Genomic DNA, 17,885 nt, shown 5'->3' on the forward strand with positions numbered 1-17,885 from the left:
ATTTGGCTAAAAGACTATATGGTAGGGCAGTGGTGAGGTTAAGGCTAATGTGGCATTAAAAAGAGACCTGGTGATGCAAGTTTTACTGCGTAATCCTAAAATAATAATATACCCAATAATTATTTCTTGTATTTGAAATTTAAAGGCATGCATTAAAAGCAGTGTTTTTCTTTTCTTTATATACTTTACTGATTTCAATTAAACTATATAACTATTAATAGTGAGATATTATAATAGATCTAATAAAGTAAAAAACAGTAAACTTTCCTTTTAAACGTAACTTTTCATTTATTGCTTAAATGGCTGAATGATTCACGGTCCACCCGGTTACCGGGGCCTATAGACAATAACAACGTAAATGCAGCCAACTAGGTACTTTGTGACTTTGTGACAAGAGTTCTAAATCTTAATTTTGTAGTACAACGGCTGTCCTACGGCAGAAATAGGCAACATGGTGATAAGTATTTCATTAGAAAAATTAGTACCTACCTGCGGGATTCGAATACCGGGACTTGCATCACTCCATCCGAAGACACCGGGCGTCTTATCCTTTAGGCCACGACGACTTCAGATAAGATAAAACTTATATATAGGCAGTGTAAATATAAGATTTAATTGGTTAGTATTAATGAGCAGGCAGCAAAAGAAATAAGGAATGGGAATGAAAGAAAAAATAGCTAAATAGTATAAAAAGTTTTAGTTCATAGATTGAAAACCCAACATCAGATAAAAAATATTTATTAAACAACATTAAAAAATCATGATATAATATATTTAAAAAATATTAATTTTGCTTTGATCCTAATTTTAATGGCAAAAAAACGTGGTGGCGCACCACAAGAATATTATTATAGCTATTTGTCATTGCTATTTCTTCAACTAGTACATCATCTTGTGATATTTTTAAATATTCTGAAAATTTTCGGAAAGAAAAATTATCACCTGATTTAGTATGTTCCAAATCAAATTATTTAGATAATATTCTTTGGGTTTGACGAATAGCTCAACAAATTCAACGTCCAAAACATTAACCCATAAAATTAGAATATTAGAAAGCCAATAGACACATTAAGGAAGATAGGATAATAAATAAGACAAAATAATTGCTATTCTGGAAATTTCTACATATAAAATTATTCTAAAGAATTTGACAAGGAACATTTCGTTTTTATGGCAAATTATCACAAATGTCGCTTAGAAAGCATAATCAGTCTTAATTATATGTTTATTTCCCGCACATAATATCTTATTTAATAATAATAAAGTAATAATATAAAAATCATTGTATTAGTAATCATAAGAAAATACATTAAAAAAAAATTCAAAAGGTACTTGAATTTAAATAAATTCGCTCGGGTATATAAAGTTATGCTTATCAAAGATTTTATAGAATATATTGAAAGGAAGGAAAGTAAAAATTCAGTAATTAATATAAAATGTCTATATATCTAGTTTTACACACTTAACAGAAATAAAACTCTAGTCTGTTAGTTAAGATAGAATTTTGTACTTAAACGCTATATATTGTACCCCATTACTTGTATAAGGCTATATCGGCAATACTATAATAATATGACATTTAAGGCGCCATAAAGTTGATTATTTCGTAATTAAATTATTTATAATATTATTAAGCATTTTGGAATACTTGGACTCACAACATCATGTGAAATACTTTTTGACGTGGGATTAATTGTGATAAAAGATAAATAAATTTTGTTTAATTTATTGTCAAAAATAGTGGATCCCCCCATAATCCTTGGCGGCCCACGAAACAAACAATTTTTGTTATCTTAATTTAAATCATAGCCAATTACTAATTTTTCATTATAAAAATATAAAAATAAAAACACCGATACCGAAAACACGAAAAATGAAATCTACCTACTTACGAATAACGTTCATAATCGCATGAAATAATATTTTAGTAGACTTCTTCAGCTCACTGAAGTCCTTCAGAATATTATAATGAACAAGGAATCGAAATTGGGATCGACTCATGATTTATTTTTACACAAAAAATTGTACTAACATATAAAACTAGCTTAAATTTAATATTAGAATTTTTTGGTTAATCGCGCCTTCCCTCTATTTGATTTTTCACATAACCTGATAATTTCACTCTTTTTAACAATGAAACCGTTATATGCATGAAATAATACAATTGTATTATATATTTAAAATCACACTGTGCTTTGGTTATTAGCTATTTTCATCGTGCATGTTTGGCGACTCTGAACCATCCCTATTCAAATTCTTCTTGTAAATTACAAAACTATCATGCGATTATGAGCTTTGTTATTCCGATGTGAAGTGCAAGAGAGCGTAGTCGTGGTAGTACATCATGATGGCGAGTGGCTGGCCCAGGATGAGTGAGCTCCACACCATGATATTCCCCCAGCGCGGCCCTAGACGTCGTTCTGCTATGCGAGAGATCACAGACAGCGGAGGCTGCGCCATCATGCCCAGAAAGGCCCAGATTCTGAACATCTGCAGCGGAACGCTCACCTACAAACATGGTATGATATCATTATTTATTGAGACAATTTTATTAACTACATCGTATCTATACTAATCAATAAATCTACAGTGGTTTTTACGGATGTTCCGTTATAACTACTGAACCATGCATCCGATTGACTTGAAACTTGGTACCCATGTAGAAAATACATGTACTTAATGGATAGGCTAATATTTATATAAGTGTTGAACTCTACACCAGTTGCGGAGGAGTTAATGATGAGAATGTTTGTGGGGTGAGAAATAATAATGTTAATTTTAAATGCCCAGCGAAGCGGTCGGGTACAGCTAGTTTATTTATAAAAACAGTTTATTATTCGTGGTAGAACCTCTTGTGAATCCGCACGGGTAAATACCACCACCCTGTCTATTTCAGCCATGAAGCAGTAATGCGTTTCGGTTTGAATTATCAACATCTACTTTTACTACTTTTTGCTTAGATTACTTTTATAGAGAATTCTGGAAGTTTGTTTTGTCTATCGTAATCTATTTTGTCGACATCGAAGCTATAATTTTTAGATCAGTGTATTAAATCTGTCATAATGGAAAAATGCTGAGGCAGCCAACGCGTTTTACATGGAATTAAAATTGAAGTTTTCATTTACTTGTGGATATCTGACCTTGTCTCTAATAGCTAGTACCTGTTATCGGGTCCAGCTCCGAGGGATACGCTTTCAACAATAGCCGGCTAGAAATAGTCCCGTTTTAGATTACAGTAGATTGGGGGGAATACCAATAAAATTGAGATTAAAATGGTTCCGGAGGTTTAAATTTTCATAGACGATGCATTATTATACGTAGTTCATTGAAAAATATACACAAAAACTTAAAAAACCAGCTTGACCTGATCCACCTTGATGTTGGGGTGAATCGAGTCACGTATGGGGACAATAGAATTTTTCGATAGGGCTGGCACTGTTTAGTTGTTAGGTAGGTATTTACCTTTAGGTAATTAACTTTTCAATATCTTTAACCTGATGTCTAAATTAAACTATTTAATATTCTTAAACACTAAATAAAAGTCCTTTTCAATTCAACAAATTTAAATTTCACCAAAGCATTGTGGCAACCCAGATTCGTCCCTATTCTACCCGTAATCCCTATTCCCGCCAATCTACGGTACCTACTTTAATTAAATGAATAAACTCACCAAATACTCGTGGAAGAAGGCCGATATCAAGAAAACTATGATACTAGCGAACCCCTTCGTGTAGCCTCGCTCCGTGATCGGTACGTACACGTGTCTAACCGCCCACAGGTGCACCGGCGTGTTCCAAGTGCTCCAGAACACGGATATATTGTTCGCATTCCACCAGTCGTTGTAGAAATTCCGGTCGGCGAACTGAAGCAGCTCTCCCATGAGGTTTAAAAACGAATGGAAACTCAAATAGAATAGACAGAGCCAGATGAGATGGTTGGGCACCTGAAAAAATACATTTTATTTATTGATTAGTTGGGTAGACGAGTTCACAGCCCACCTGGTGTTAAGTGGTTACTGGAGCCCATAGACATCTACAACGTAAATGCGCCACCCACCTTGAGATATAAGTTCTAAGATCTCAGTGTAGTTACAACGTGCCCACCCTTCAAACCGAAACGCCCTACCCGCGCGGACTCACAAGAGGTCCTACCACCAGTAAAAATATTCAATTAAACTTTATATTATTAGTCTATCAAAAGTGTGACTTCGAAGTTTCAAATTAGGGGGCGGTGTATATGTTCTAGAATTATTGTTTTTTTTAATGCCCTTGTAGGGAGACGAGCATACGGCCCATCTGATGGTGAGTGGTTACCGTCTGGCATTGCTGATGTCCATGGGCGGAGCCAAGCCGTTGCCTACCGTTAAGTACTCTCCACAAGCCTCGTTCGAAGGACATTTCGCTCGAGGAAAGCTCGGGAAACACCATGGAGGGAAGCTCAGACTTTGTAGAACACATTATTATTTACCAAAAGTGTCGCGACAGCATATGTCTAACTATTATAATTATGCCGCAATAAGTGTTATTTTATTTTTTTAAATAAAACAACGTCAAATATCGTTGAAGTTTTTGTTAAAGACCCGAGCGGAGCCGGAGCGGGCCCCTAGTGATAAAGAAAACTCACGGCAAGCTTCAGAAGCCTCTCGGTGATCCTGATCGGATCCATGGTGGAGAAAGTGTCGACGGAATTCGTGACGGACGGTATCATCCACTGCTGGAACAAGGCGAGCACCAAATTCACTCCAAACGCAAGCTCCACTAACCTCTTCACTACGAACCTCTTCCTGATCCTGTAATAATACAAAACTTGCTTATTAGACATTAATAATATTTATAATAATAATAAAAAACGTGACTTAAGTCACAAGTATATCATAAAATAATTGAAGGAGTTATTTGATGCTGGATATGACCAAGCGAGATTATGACTGAGCACATGGCACCGCTAATGTGGTTCCCAACTTGAAACATTAGTGTTCTGTTGTTTTTAGACTACTACTACAAAAACGCTATTTTTTTACTGGTGGTAGGACCTCTTGTGAGTCCGCGCGGAAAGGTAGCACCACTCCACCTATTTCTGTCGTGAAGCGATAATGCGTTTCGGTTTGAAGGGTGAAGCAGCCGTTGTAACTATACTCGAGACCTTAGAACTTATATCTCAAGGTGAGTGGCGCATTTACATTGTAGACGTCTATGGGCTCCAGTAACCACTTAACACCAGGTGGGCTGTGAGCTCGTCCACCCATTTAAGAAAAAAAAGAAGAAAAAAAAATAAAAAGAAATAACTAAAAAACAGCGTTTTAATTTCATGTTAGACAGAAAGAGCTCTACTTTGAAGAATAAAGCCGAGTTTGCTAAACCCTAGCAAGAGCAGTGTTGCGCCGAATCTACTACCGGAACGGAAACGCGACCCATTGAAAAGATCCGGCGAGAAACTCAGTGGGCAGAATTCTGTACTAAGCCTCGCTTTGTGGGAAAAGGAAAGAGAATCAATCAGAAAAGCAATGTATGGACCTTATATTATAAAGAATTGCCGATTACTCACATAATATCATACATTGTCCATGTTAAAATTATTAAATTATATTTAATTATTTTTAGCGATTTAAAATATTAAATTTTTCACAAAAACATGAATGCATCACTTTTAATAAAAATGCACTTAAATCCTCATCCCCATCCCTTATATTTTGTAGTTAAGAAACGTAGATTTATACATAGATTTTACATTGATACATTTTATAATATATTCTTTAGTACTATGTACCCCTGACAGAGTATAAGCAAATTTTTATAACTTCGTAATGTCGTACGAAATAAACAAACTTACTTTCGATATTATATATTATATTAAATTAGCATGGATATTGAATGTATACGAAAAAAATCAAGTATTGAAACCGAGTTATTTTAAGTATTAGAACATTGCTTGTCTGTTCATTCATCTTATTTAACCACACTTTGATTTGAAGCACAGTACAATTATTAAAAGCATCTAATTGTAACTTTATTACGTTAACGTACAAGAGATGGCGTGAAAGTCGTATTAAGAATTTAGTGTATTTTTCATTTTCATAAACCATCCCATATTTATGTGGAACACATTTCATAACAAATATATTAACATACATAGGTACCGTCACCAATCAACGCGATCAAAGCCACTAATATAACTGTTCGTTTTTACATGGCTAATTTAAATAATACTACTATATATGTGTATGTCACTGAACTCCTCCTAAACGGCTGGACCGATTTGAATGAATTTTATTGTATGCGTTTGGGTGGCGCCTTGGATGGTTTAGATTCACAAATCAGCCCGGCAGATGGCACTGCAGTCGGTATCAAGTTATTTATCTATACTGCAACTAAACGGCTGGATCGACTTGAATGAATGTTTGTGTATGCATTCATTTCATTCATTTTGTGTATGCAGGAGAACGTCTGTCGAGTCCGTGAGTTTATAATAAATTTTAGTTCTAATACTACCGTCATTAATAATAATTATATTATTGTATTTTGAAATTAGCGTTGTTATAAAACATTATAACTAAATATTTATATCATTTTTAGGCTCCTTACTATACACATATATCTTGATTGTACCATACAATTTAAATGTACTACACAAACTCATGCGGGACTAACCGTGCTGTTCGGGGGAAATTCAACTCATAGCAAAGGGTGGGGGCCAACAGGAAATAGAACAAATCTTTTAAGGTCAAGTTATTTGGATACTTGATGAGTCCAGCAGCAGCCGCCTCCTCGTTCTTCTCCTCTTCATACGTCTCTGGAGATAATTCACTTGTTAGTATAAACAATAAACTTAAACTGGCTTAGTCAGTTAGCAAACTTAACACACAACACATGAAGCTGTAAACGATGTCTAATTTTTTGTTACAATTTATTTAGAGAAAGAGAGAGAATATGCTTCGTTGCAAACCAAAACACAACATTAAAAAAAACAGTCAACAAGTTGACGGTCTTAACGCTAAAAGCGATCTCTTCCAGACAAATGTTTAATTTACACAAATTCTGGAAAAGTTAAAGATACAGCAGGTATGTTGCGGTTTACTATTAATAATACATTATTAAGGAAAATAAAAACATTCTTTACTCTAAAAAAAATTGATTTAAAATTGTTACAAAATATGTAAGCACATCAATTTTAGATTAATATTGGTATTACAGAACATAGCTGAAGAAATAATACAATGCATATATCTAATTAGCAAAACATTAAATGTTGTAGCACAAAATATATCAATATTAGAAGCACACAAAATAATGTACAGTTCAGTGCATTCAGATTATTTGAAGGTCTTTTCGTAACTCTGACATAGATGAGAGAAAAATGCACTATGAGACTAGAAGACAAAAAGCAAACAGAAAGCATATAATCTAATTACATATGTTTAAAGAGAGGCAGAAGCAAAATGCAGACAAAACACACTATTTAACAACAATCCGTTCTTAGACTTACGGTCTTGTTCTGCATTGACTAGTTTACCTGGAAATTCAATACTTTATTAAAAATATGTTAATATCCTTCCATTTTCTCGTGTATACACACATAAGAAACACATAATTTTAAAATTACATGTAGAATTAAATCAAGAACTTTGCTACAAAAGTCTAATGAATTTTAAAGGTATATACAATACGACCGTTGTATCTTGGCGAGTCCGAACTTCGCGCAGAAGGCTGCGCACGAACGTTTTTAGGACCCAAATGGTGGCATGAGCAACGTGCGCGGGGCGGAGGTCTAAGCTAGGGATTGACTCTATCTAAACACTATCATTCCTTTATTCAATCAAATATCGCAATCGATTTTTATCTACTAAGTGCCCCTTGGCATTTATATTATTCGTCAACAAATATAATAGTGTTTTAAATCTCCAGGCGACAAAAATAATTTTTGATCTAATGCAGTTTAAAAAAAAAAAAAGAAAATGGCGTACTAGGCTGCACTAAAAGTATCGGGAATGGAATATTTCCACTGTTCCTGTCATATTAAAATCTTTTTAATTGAAAACTCCTTGGTTTTAAAAATCGAATACCATTTATTTATTTAAAAAAAGATTCTCGGTCTTGTCACGAGGTTTTGTCAAACTTGTTTAGTCGTTGAGAAAATGGAATTGACTCGAGAAAATTCAAGAGCGATGATTTATTATGACTTTCGAAGTGGTTTAACACAAAAACAGTGTGTTGACCGGATGATTTCTGCATTTGGTGATGAAACCCCATCCAAAACCACAATTTATCGCTGGAGAATACTTCGAAAAGTAATAAATACATTTTTAAATAGTAATGTTGTTTCCCGAAATTTTCAGTGCCGCCCTCGTAAAAGATGTTGACAGTTTTTTTAAGAGGTGCTAACGCAACTCTGGTGTATCGCAACGCACGTTACGGCCTGGCCACGGGGATCGGCGGTGCGAACAGCGAAGCGGTGGACGAGGCGACCATTCGCGCAGCACCGTTTGCAGGCCACGGGTACTCACGTTCACCGCCGCGACTAGTAAGGAAGTCCGACAGCGAAATGTCTATATCGAAATTATCTCGATATTGCTTACAAATTAATAGTTTTTTGGTTCAGGACCTATTATTTGGAAAATATTGTGAAGTACATGATTTGAATAAGAATCAGAGTATACCTATAGATGGAGAATTCCACAAGAAGTACGAGAAATACTTTGGGTGGCTAGACTTCCAAATAGCTGGTCTAGCTAGTATTTCAGCTAATTTTTTTTTATTGCTTAGATGGGTGGACGAGCTCACAGCCCACCTTGTGTTAAGTGGTTACTGGAGCCCATAGACATCCACAACGTAAATGCGCCACCCACCTTGAGATATAAGTTCTAAGGTCTCAAGTATAGTTATAATGGCTGCCTCACCCTTCAAACCGAAACGCATTACTACTTCACGGCAGAAATAGGCAGGGTGGTAGTACCCACCCGTGTAGACTCACAAGAGGTCCTACCACCAGTAATTACGCAAATTATTATTTTGAAGATTTTATTCCTTCACCGTGGAAATCAATCGTGAACGTTGAGTGTTGTTGAGTACGTATTTCATTACAAAAATTGGTACCCGCCTGATATTCGAACACCGGTGCATCGCTCAACACGATTGCACCGGACGTCCGTTAGGCCACGACGACTTTAAAAATATAAAATAAAAAATAAATAAAAAATATAAAAATTTCGGCGTTAATTGTTCGCGGCGAAAACAACTAAACTCATTTACGGCCTGGCCACGGGGATCGGCGGTGCGAACAGCGAAGCGGTGGGCGAGGCGACCATTCGCGCAGCACCGTTTGCAGGCCACGGGTACTCACGTTCGCCGCCGCGACTAGTAAGGAAGTCCGACAGCGAAATGTCTATATCGAAATTATCTCGATATTGCTTACAAATTAATAGTTTTTTGGTTCAGGACCTATTATTTGGAAAAGATTGTGAAGTACATGATTTGAATAAGAATCGGAGTATACCTATAGATGGAGAATTCCACAAGAAGTACGAGAAATACTTTGGGTGGCTAGACTTCCAAATAGCTGGTCTAGCTAGTATTTCAGCTATTTTATTTTTTTATTGCTTAGATGGGTGGACGAGCTCACAGCCCACCTTGTGTTAAGTGGTTACTGGAGCCCATAGACATCCACAACGTAAATGCGCCACCCACCTTGAGATATAAGTTCTAAGGTCTCAAGTATAGTTATAATGGCTGCCTCACCCTTCAAACCGAAACGCATTACTACTTCACGGCAGAAATAAGCAGGGTGGTAGTACCCACCCGTGTAGACTCACAAGAGGTCCTACCACCAGTAATTACGCAAATTATTATTTTGAAGATTTCATTTTTATCACACGATGTTATTCCTTCACCGTGGAAATCAATCGTGAACGTTGAGTGTTGTTGAGTACGTATTTCATTACAAAAATTGGTACCCGCCTGATATTCGAACACCGGTGCATCGCTCAACACGATTGCACTGGACGTCCGTTAGGCCACGACGACTTTAAAAATATAAAATAAAAAATAAATAAAAAATATAAAAATTTCGGCGTTAATTTTTCGCGGCGAAAACAACTAAACTCATTTAATCACTGCACTATTCGCCGCGACTACCGCTCGACTCCGTGGCTCGCGCCGTCCGTATTCATGCATTTGTTTTGCTCGCCCGCCGCATCGCGCGATTCGCTCGGTACATTTCGCCGGTCGCTTCGCCGGTCGCCGGTGCGCGTGGCTTGTTAGGTACATTTCTATGCGCTTGTTTTAGTCGCTAGACGCTTCGCCGTTCGCACCGCGCGAATATTCGCATCGGCGAATGTCCCGTGGCCAGGCTGTTAATCACTGCACTATTCGCCGCGACTACCGCTCGACTCCGTGGCTCGCGCCGTCCGTATTCATGCATTTGTTTTGCTCGCCCGCCGCATCGCGCGATTCGCTCGGTACATTTCGCCGGTCGCTTCGCCGGTCGCCGGTGCGCGTGGCTTGTTAGGTACATTTCTATGCGCTTGTTTTAGTCGCTAGACGCTTCGCCGTTCGCACCGCGCGAATATTCGCATCGGCGAATGTCCCGTGGCCAGGCTGTTAGGTACATTTCTATGCGCTTATTTTAGTCGCTAGACGCTTCGCCGTTCGCACCGCGCGAATATTCGTATTGGCGAATGTCCCGTGGCCAGGCTGTTACAGCGGATCGCAACTGAAGGCAATGTTTCGGGCTTACTTTCGAATTAATTTAATTACGTTATTTTTATAGCTTTCTGTCTCATAGCGTTTTGATATTCATTTTATTTGTATTTGGTCCCCGTATAAGGAAATTTTAATTCGTATTTTGATTAAAAAAATGAATGCCAATAACACTTTTTTACGAATGTACATGCGCGAAAGTTCACCTGGGGTTATAATCTCCAAGTTACGTTGGTCGTATTGTACATTAATAAATAATAGTTGAATAGTTGAATAATAATAAATTATGAAATAATAGTTGAATAGTTGAGCAGTTGAATATGACATGATATATCATATGATATGATATGATGTGATGTGATATAATATAATCAGAAATTATATGATAAAATTGCTGATGTGCATTCTCCTGGAGTGGGTGAGAGTAAAACCCCCTCGTCGCTCGTTACCCAAACTTTCAATCCTCCTCAACTGCTCGAATAAGGCAAGGAGGCGAGAAGATTCAATACCGACTCATCAGACTAATTAGACAGCATCAGTACCTGCGAGATGCCGGTTTCCGGATCGATTGTGGGTCGACCCACTACGGCCCGTACATTATATTTAAAATGTCATTAAATAACAACTCACTCCAATTAGGTGCTGACAAGCTTTGCCTTCTCAATTTGTTCTTGGAGAATCTGTTCTTCGTGCCATTTCTACACCAATAATTGGTTTGTGAGTAGCTCCAAATCTTCAAAAACAGGATCAAGTATATCATACACACCGTCGTAGCACCGACTGAAATTTTTTAACAAAACTATATCTTATCTATATCTAGACTTATGCTAAACTGAAATAAGTGTATTTTGAATTCCATTAAAATATCATTTTATATTTACGGTTTTTGTTTATTAAGTATTTATTCCCTTACAAAGCTTTGCCTATAGGTACAGATATTTAAACTTGAAATTTTAGTAGAAAAATACTGGTTGAATAATACCAAAATGACGATGCGGAGGTGAAATTAAATACAGCAGTGAATAATATTATTTATTAGTCGATCATCAAACTATCGAACTTGTAACTATGGAATCGACCTTACAAATTAATTAGGCATAAATGAGGTTTTGGTATTAGGAACAAAAAAATTCATACTACAAAAATTCGTAGACCTGTTGTCTACGGAACATTACAGCACTTCTATTTTTAAAATTGCCGCGTAAACTTTAAAAAAAATGCACAAATCCACTATGGGTGACGTCATACGGGGTTAACATTAACAATAAGCTAATTTAATAGTTAAAGCTAATAAGTTAATTTGTTATCATGATTGATGATTACACCCTGTAGTCATATTCGTTAATTTGATTACATTTTTCTCAACTATATTTATATCTATCATATTTAAAAAACTTACTGAAGCTAAAATGATTTCCTTTGATTTGCAGAACAACAGCGGGCAGCGTGATAATAAACAATATATTAGTTATTTGTAAGAACACGCCAAGTTTTTCATTTATTAAATTCTGAAATTACACAAATGATACAACGTATAACTAATTTTTACAACTTAATTTTGATTATACTGTCATTATATGCTGAGTTGTGATGTAAGCAATACAAATGGGTGCTTAAGTCATTGTAAAGACCTGGATAGTGATTTTCGGGCAAGGCATTGTGCTAAGTTTCTTAAAAAGGAATGTGTGACACGAAATGAATTTTTTTTTAATTCTAATTTTTAGGCAGCGTGTAACCCAAAAATATCATAAATCTCAAAAACTACTTGATTCGAAAACAACTACTGACTACGAAATTATTTTAAAAGAATGGTACAGATTATCTTACACTTCTAATGACGATGTGGTAACATATTTTTATAATTTAGTAAGGTATTTATAGTTTGCAATTTTTATTTAACGAGAGAAATCAAGGTAAAAAGCTAACGTTGGCGCACGCATAAAGTGTGACATAATAAAATCTTAGCATTTAAATATAAACCATTACTATTAGCTTGAATGTTATGTTATATACGAGTATAAGCACAAGATCGCAATTTAAAAAGCTCAAATTACAAAAAATATCAAATTTACAAAGCTTATGACTTGCTATCTATTAATGGAATGCATTGCTATGCGGATGATAGCACGGTGGATGCGCTATATATCGACCATCAGTTTCTCTCGGAGCGTGGTGCGCGAGAGACGATCAAAGTTTGTGTCTGAAGTGGAGAACTCACTGGGGCGAGTTTCCGAGTGGGGTGGATTGAACTTGATTCAATTCAACCCGTTGAAGACACAAGTTTACGCGTTCACTGCGAAGAAGGACCCCTTTGTCATGGTGCCCCAAGTCCAAGGAGTATCCTTGAAACCTACCACGAGTATCGGGATACTTGGGATCGACGTTTGCGATTTCCAATTTCGGAGTCATTTGGAGGGCAAAGCCAAATTATAGTCCAAAATGCTGGGAGTCCTCAACAGAGCGAAGCGGTACTTCACGCCTGGACAAAGACTTTTGCTTTATAAAGCACGAATCCGGCCTTGCGTTGAGTACTGCTCCCACCTCTGGGACGGGGCTCCCGAATACCAGCTACTTCCCTTTGACCCCATACAGAAAAGGGCCGTTCGAATTGTCGATAAACAGATACTCTGGATAGTTTGGAACCTTTGAGTCTACACGTCCTTACGCATCCATCAGATCCAATAACCTTTGCATTAGACGCCTTCAGCTCTAACACTAGGAGCAGGCTTACGGACCCCGGTAACCGTACTCGTCGAACTCGACAAAGAGTTCGCCGTGCAACCTAACCCATGAATCAGCTCGCTGAGTTTCTCGCCGGATCTTCTCAGCGGGTCGCGATTCCGATCCGGTAGTAGATTCATTCGCGAAGCAGCTGCTCTTGAGCTGTTAGGTCTCCTTCGGAGGCGCTCGGGTAGCTGTTAGCAAATCCCACCCCTCCTGGCTGAGCCTTTGCTCGCCCACCTGTCCTGGTGAAACTGGAAAGGCCTCCTGGCCACCAGTAATCCTTCAATCATAAAAAAAAAACCTCTGAGTCTGCAGAAGGACTTCGCCTCACTCTGTATTTTATACCGTATGTTCCATGGGGAGTGCTCTGAGAAAATGTTTGAGATGATTTCATCCGAGCGCTATGACATTTTCTTCTTCAAACGAGGCTATCGTTCGCAGCCTTTCGTCGCAAGCGACGGGTTCGACGAGTAAATTAACCCTCAGACACAACCCACTGAGTTTCTCGCCGGATCTTCTCAGTGGGACGCGTTTCCGATCCATTGGTAGATTCTGCGAATCACGGCTCTTGCTAGGGTTCGTGTTAGCAACGTCGTCAGGTTTGAGTACCGTGAGCTCACCTACTAATTAAGGTTGCGCTGAAATAGCCTCTCAAGGCTATCAACTTAGGTAGGAAAAAAAACATTCTATAAATAACGATAAGTAGTAATTGTATTACTTTCGAAAATTTTCTGTACTTGAATTAGTTTAGAACTAGTTTAAAAACTAATTCAAGTACGTTACAACATTAGTGTTGGATTTACACGAGTACGGAATGTCATTAATTATTTTAATTTGGTACTTATAAAGGAAAAAACAGGTTTGATTATAAGATTAACTACCTAATGATAATATATTGCCAATTAAATTTTAGGTTGCGAATTTACGAAGCGAATCAAAACTACTAACGGAAATACACATAAATATATAAAAATTATGTTCTTTATTTTAATAGACACAAAGCGCTATTTACTACTGTCTTTTAATCGTTTTTAAAATGTTTACCTTTATTTTCATTACTCGATACAATTTGAGTTATTAATTCGTATTTATATCTATTTAATGAGCCACTTATCCTTGTTATGATAAATTGCAATTATATTTCTGGAAATAACACACCTCATTTTATCAAATAAAAATTAAATTACATTGATAAGGCTAAAAATATGAACTACAATGGAGTAACTCATTTTGTATATTTTTCAATTATTATTACAAAGCATGTCTATTGAAAGTTAAGAAATTATAATGAATATCTTATATGCAAATTGAATATTGTATCAATTATGTATCATATATATATTTATTTATTTTTAATGAAAGGATTACTAGTGGTCCGGAGGCCTTCCCAGTTTCAACAGGACAGGTGGTCGAGAACAGGCTCAGCCAGGATGTATCATATTATGTCTCAAGGTAAGTATTTAATATCGTTAATTTAAACTCTAACTATATAGATATCTATATCTGTGTAATGGAACCAATCAACAAAATTTTCAAAAACCTCAAGATGATGGAAAGATCAAGGACGGATGGAAAGAATAACTGATTACTCACAAAACTGAATTACTTTAGCCTGGTGTTTACAATATTTGCATGGAGTTTTTTCTTTTTACAACATGACCGTTCAAGTGACGTTTTCGAACCGTAGAATTTTAAGTATTATGGGGTGGAACAATTTTATTCTAGTTTTTGGATCATAACACTTTCATTTTACTAGATTAAAAAGTAAAATATGATAACATACCACAGCAATTCCTTTTTCAATCATAAGTGCAACAACGGTTGGTACAATACTGACTGAAAACAAATGTACAGAATGTCAACTTCAATGATGTGATATGTACAATTAAAAATATATTTACACCACTACTTACATATAAGTAAAACAACTGATGGATATTGGTGAGAGTGACCTTCGTTGTAGCCGGTTAATACTATGATCCATTCTATCGGGTTCACACGAAAACCATACCTATAAATTCAAAATTTCACAGTTAATGAATATAATGCTAATGAAATATACTTTGTCTCTAAGTATGGTAAGCTGAATAAAAAAAGTGAATGATTGTACTGTGACCATAAATACACAACTTACAACTATGAAGGTTGTGAAAGGTCAAAGTTGTGTAATTTTGCTAAAATTCTGATTGTGAGCATACAGACATAAATAGTTGAGACCAGCGAGCTGTCATATCATAGCTCACTTGTTAAAATTTTGAAAATCAATAATATTATTAATAATTTATTGCTTATTTTTCAAGTCATAGATTAATATGGTACAGTGCAAAATTTCAATATAAAACTTACTTACTTTAAGAAGTTTTCAAGGCAGAGTCGTACTCCACCAACTGTGAGCATTAGGAAACCCCAGTTTACCAATCCAGTAAAGTTTGCAAATTCTGAACTCCATGAAAATAAAGAATCTCGGGGCTTGTGAATCCTAAAAATAATTAATTTCCTAAATCTCTCTCTATAAAATTATGAATTTATATGGAATTAAATGGGAACTAATTAAATAAATTATCGATTGACAAACAGAAAATAATGGTAACCTTTAATGTGTTTGTGTTTTGTAGATTCAAACTTTCAACTCTGAAAAACAGATTGTGTAACATAGGATATGAGTGTATGTTAGGTGTGAATAAGTACTATTGAGTAATAATTACTATATGTGAATAATTACTATTAATATATATAATATTAGTCATTAGCAACATGAATAAAAAATACTCAGGTATTTCAATGGTCTCAAATGAATAGTGTAAGCAAGAAAAAAATTCACAATGATTTAAAATAAATTGTGCCCTGGATTCACAGGTAGCCATGTAAAAGATATAAGAATTTAATATACTTTATCGTGAGTCTAATAATGTGCTGGAGTAATTGAGACAAAATATGCAGAGTCTAAATGATGGACAATTATTTACCAGCTTCTAAAATCTCAACTAAGTTATCTGTATTATTCTGTTTTATTAAAAATGTAAAACTTGATTCTGTATTATTATTGCACACCAGGTTTCTGAATAAGATTAATATGACTCAGCACTTCTACTTTCTTATTATTTAGATTACCGTGAGAAATACCTACTTACACTACTATCTGTGATGCCTAAAAACATATGCGATATGATTAAATGGACAGATAAAATAATTAAAATGGTAATGAATTAATAGGTACTGTTAACAACGTAAAGTCATGGAATAAACCAGACTTGAGTAATTATAGCTTGGCACTTGTCCTTGTTATCACTTTACTTACGGTTTATCCAATTGTGAACTTCGTACTTTCTTCTCCTTTTCAGTTATTTCTTCTGCACGAGTGACACTTTGGGCTCTCCTATAACGAAGTGTCTTATCTTCAGTTTCTGTCATCATTTTGTGATTTCTAAAAGTAAATTCAAAAACTATCTATAAATGAAGCATCACTATTGGGTAATTACTGTACTACAAATTGTGACATGTCCAAAATTGGAACACAAAAATCGTTCAATATTCATGCAACTCGCAATATATTATCAGAACAATACCTTAAGCAGTAAAATTCCAAATTATCAAACTAGCGAACATTATTTTTATCAATTACTTTATTTAAGAGACGGTACCGTCAAATTGCTAACAGAGTACCCCAAGCCAAGATAAAAATGACACTATATTAAAGAAATAAAATACAGTATTTTTCTTTTACATCTAGATACAACCCGGCCTTTTCTGATTTCCTTTCAAGTTTCAATGATTTATGTAAGGTTATGTGATTTTTACTGACATTTTAGGCTGTCAGAAAGTCTGTCTCAAATATATATCTATGGTCAGACGTGGTGGGTAGTTTCTTTTTCCATTGGAACAAAACCCGAAGTATAAAAAAGGGGTGCGTGTACGCCGTGTACTTATGTACGCGCGTAATGCCGGCCACTCACATGCGCGCAGATATTCGTACATTGTACGAATGTTTGCGCGCATGTGAAGGGCCGTCAAACATTCATTCGCAAACTTAGCGGCTGTGCAAATGGGTTCAGTACTCAATTTGCGAACCCGTTTGCGCTTCCTCCTACACTTGTTTACGAATGTCTCACGAATTTCTTCTCCTTTTTAATTCGTCAATAGAACATTGAAGAGAAAAAGAGTTTTGAATTCTTTCTCAGACATCATTAACAGCCATGCTGTTTTTATGGAATTTCTTTTGATGAAGATACGCTACATAGTAGACGTCAAGATTTATGAAAATAGCGAAACGTCCGTTGCCTTCGACTGGTCACACGAATGTGTGGGAGACTACGCGAAGGATCGCGGTTCGCGCGCTTTGATGTCTGTTAAAAAACCGACACAGCTTGGAAAACCATGAATGCAGCAAAAGCTTTGCATAATCATTTGCAAATGTCGTTCTACACTTGCGGGTTTGCGTATTCTTGCGAATGTGAGTGACCGGTATACGAA

At 36.0% G+C, this 17,885-nt stretch overlaps 1 protein-coding gene and 1 long non-coding RNA gene across 8 annotated transcripts in view; both read right to left on the reverse strand.

The window, feature by feature from the left end:
- Positions 1-59, reverse strand: part of LOC105841741 (uncharacterized) — a 1,129-nt gene extending 1,070 nt beyond the window's left edge. The window contains exon 1 of the long non-coding RNA XR_005244601.2: positions 1-59. This exon is cut by the window's left edge and continues 499 nt beyond it. This is a non-coding gene — a long non-coding RNA (uncharacterized LOC105841741).
- Positions 60-722: 663 nt separating this feature from the next.
- On the reverse strand, positions 723-17,455 carry LOC101742497 (diacylglycerol O-acyltransferase 1). Of its 7 annotated transcripts, none has more exons than XM_021348511.3 (12): positions 17,218-17,455; positions 16,714-16,839; positions 15,766-15,894; positions 15,329-15,426; positions 15,199-15,251; positions 12,091-12,199; positions 11,322-11,471; positions 7,483-7,509; positions 6,648-6,789; positions 4,624-4,789; positions 3,671-3,943; positions 723-2,508 (listed from the first exon to the last, which is right to left on the reverse strand). In XM_021348511.3, exons 2-12 carry the CDS (start codon positions 16,827-16,829, stop codon positions 2,299-2,301), a joined length of 1,473 nt encoding a protein of 490 aa, XP_021204186.1. In that variant the 5' UTR covers positions 16,830-16,839; positions 17,218-17,455; the 3' UTR covers positions 723-2,298. The 7 variants fall into 7 exon arrangements, with proteins under 7 accessions (XP_021204186.1, XP_012546541.1, XP_004927020.1 ...); XM_012691087.4 differs by having other exon boundaries at positions 17,140-17,239; XM_004926963.5 differs by having other exon boundaries at positions 16,982-17,237.
- Between the last annotated feature and the right edge of the window lie 430 nt (positions 17,456-17,885).

The sequence above is a fragment of the Bombyx mori genome, chromosome 4 (genome assembly GCF_030269925.1).
Source record: "Bombyx mori chromosome 4, ASM3026992v2".
NCBI lineage: Eukaryota > Metazoa > Arthropoda > Insecta > Lepidoptera > Bombycidae > Bombyx > Bombyx mori.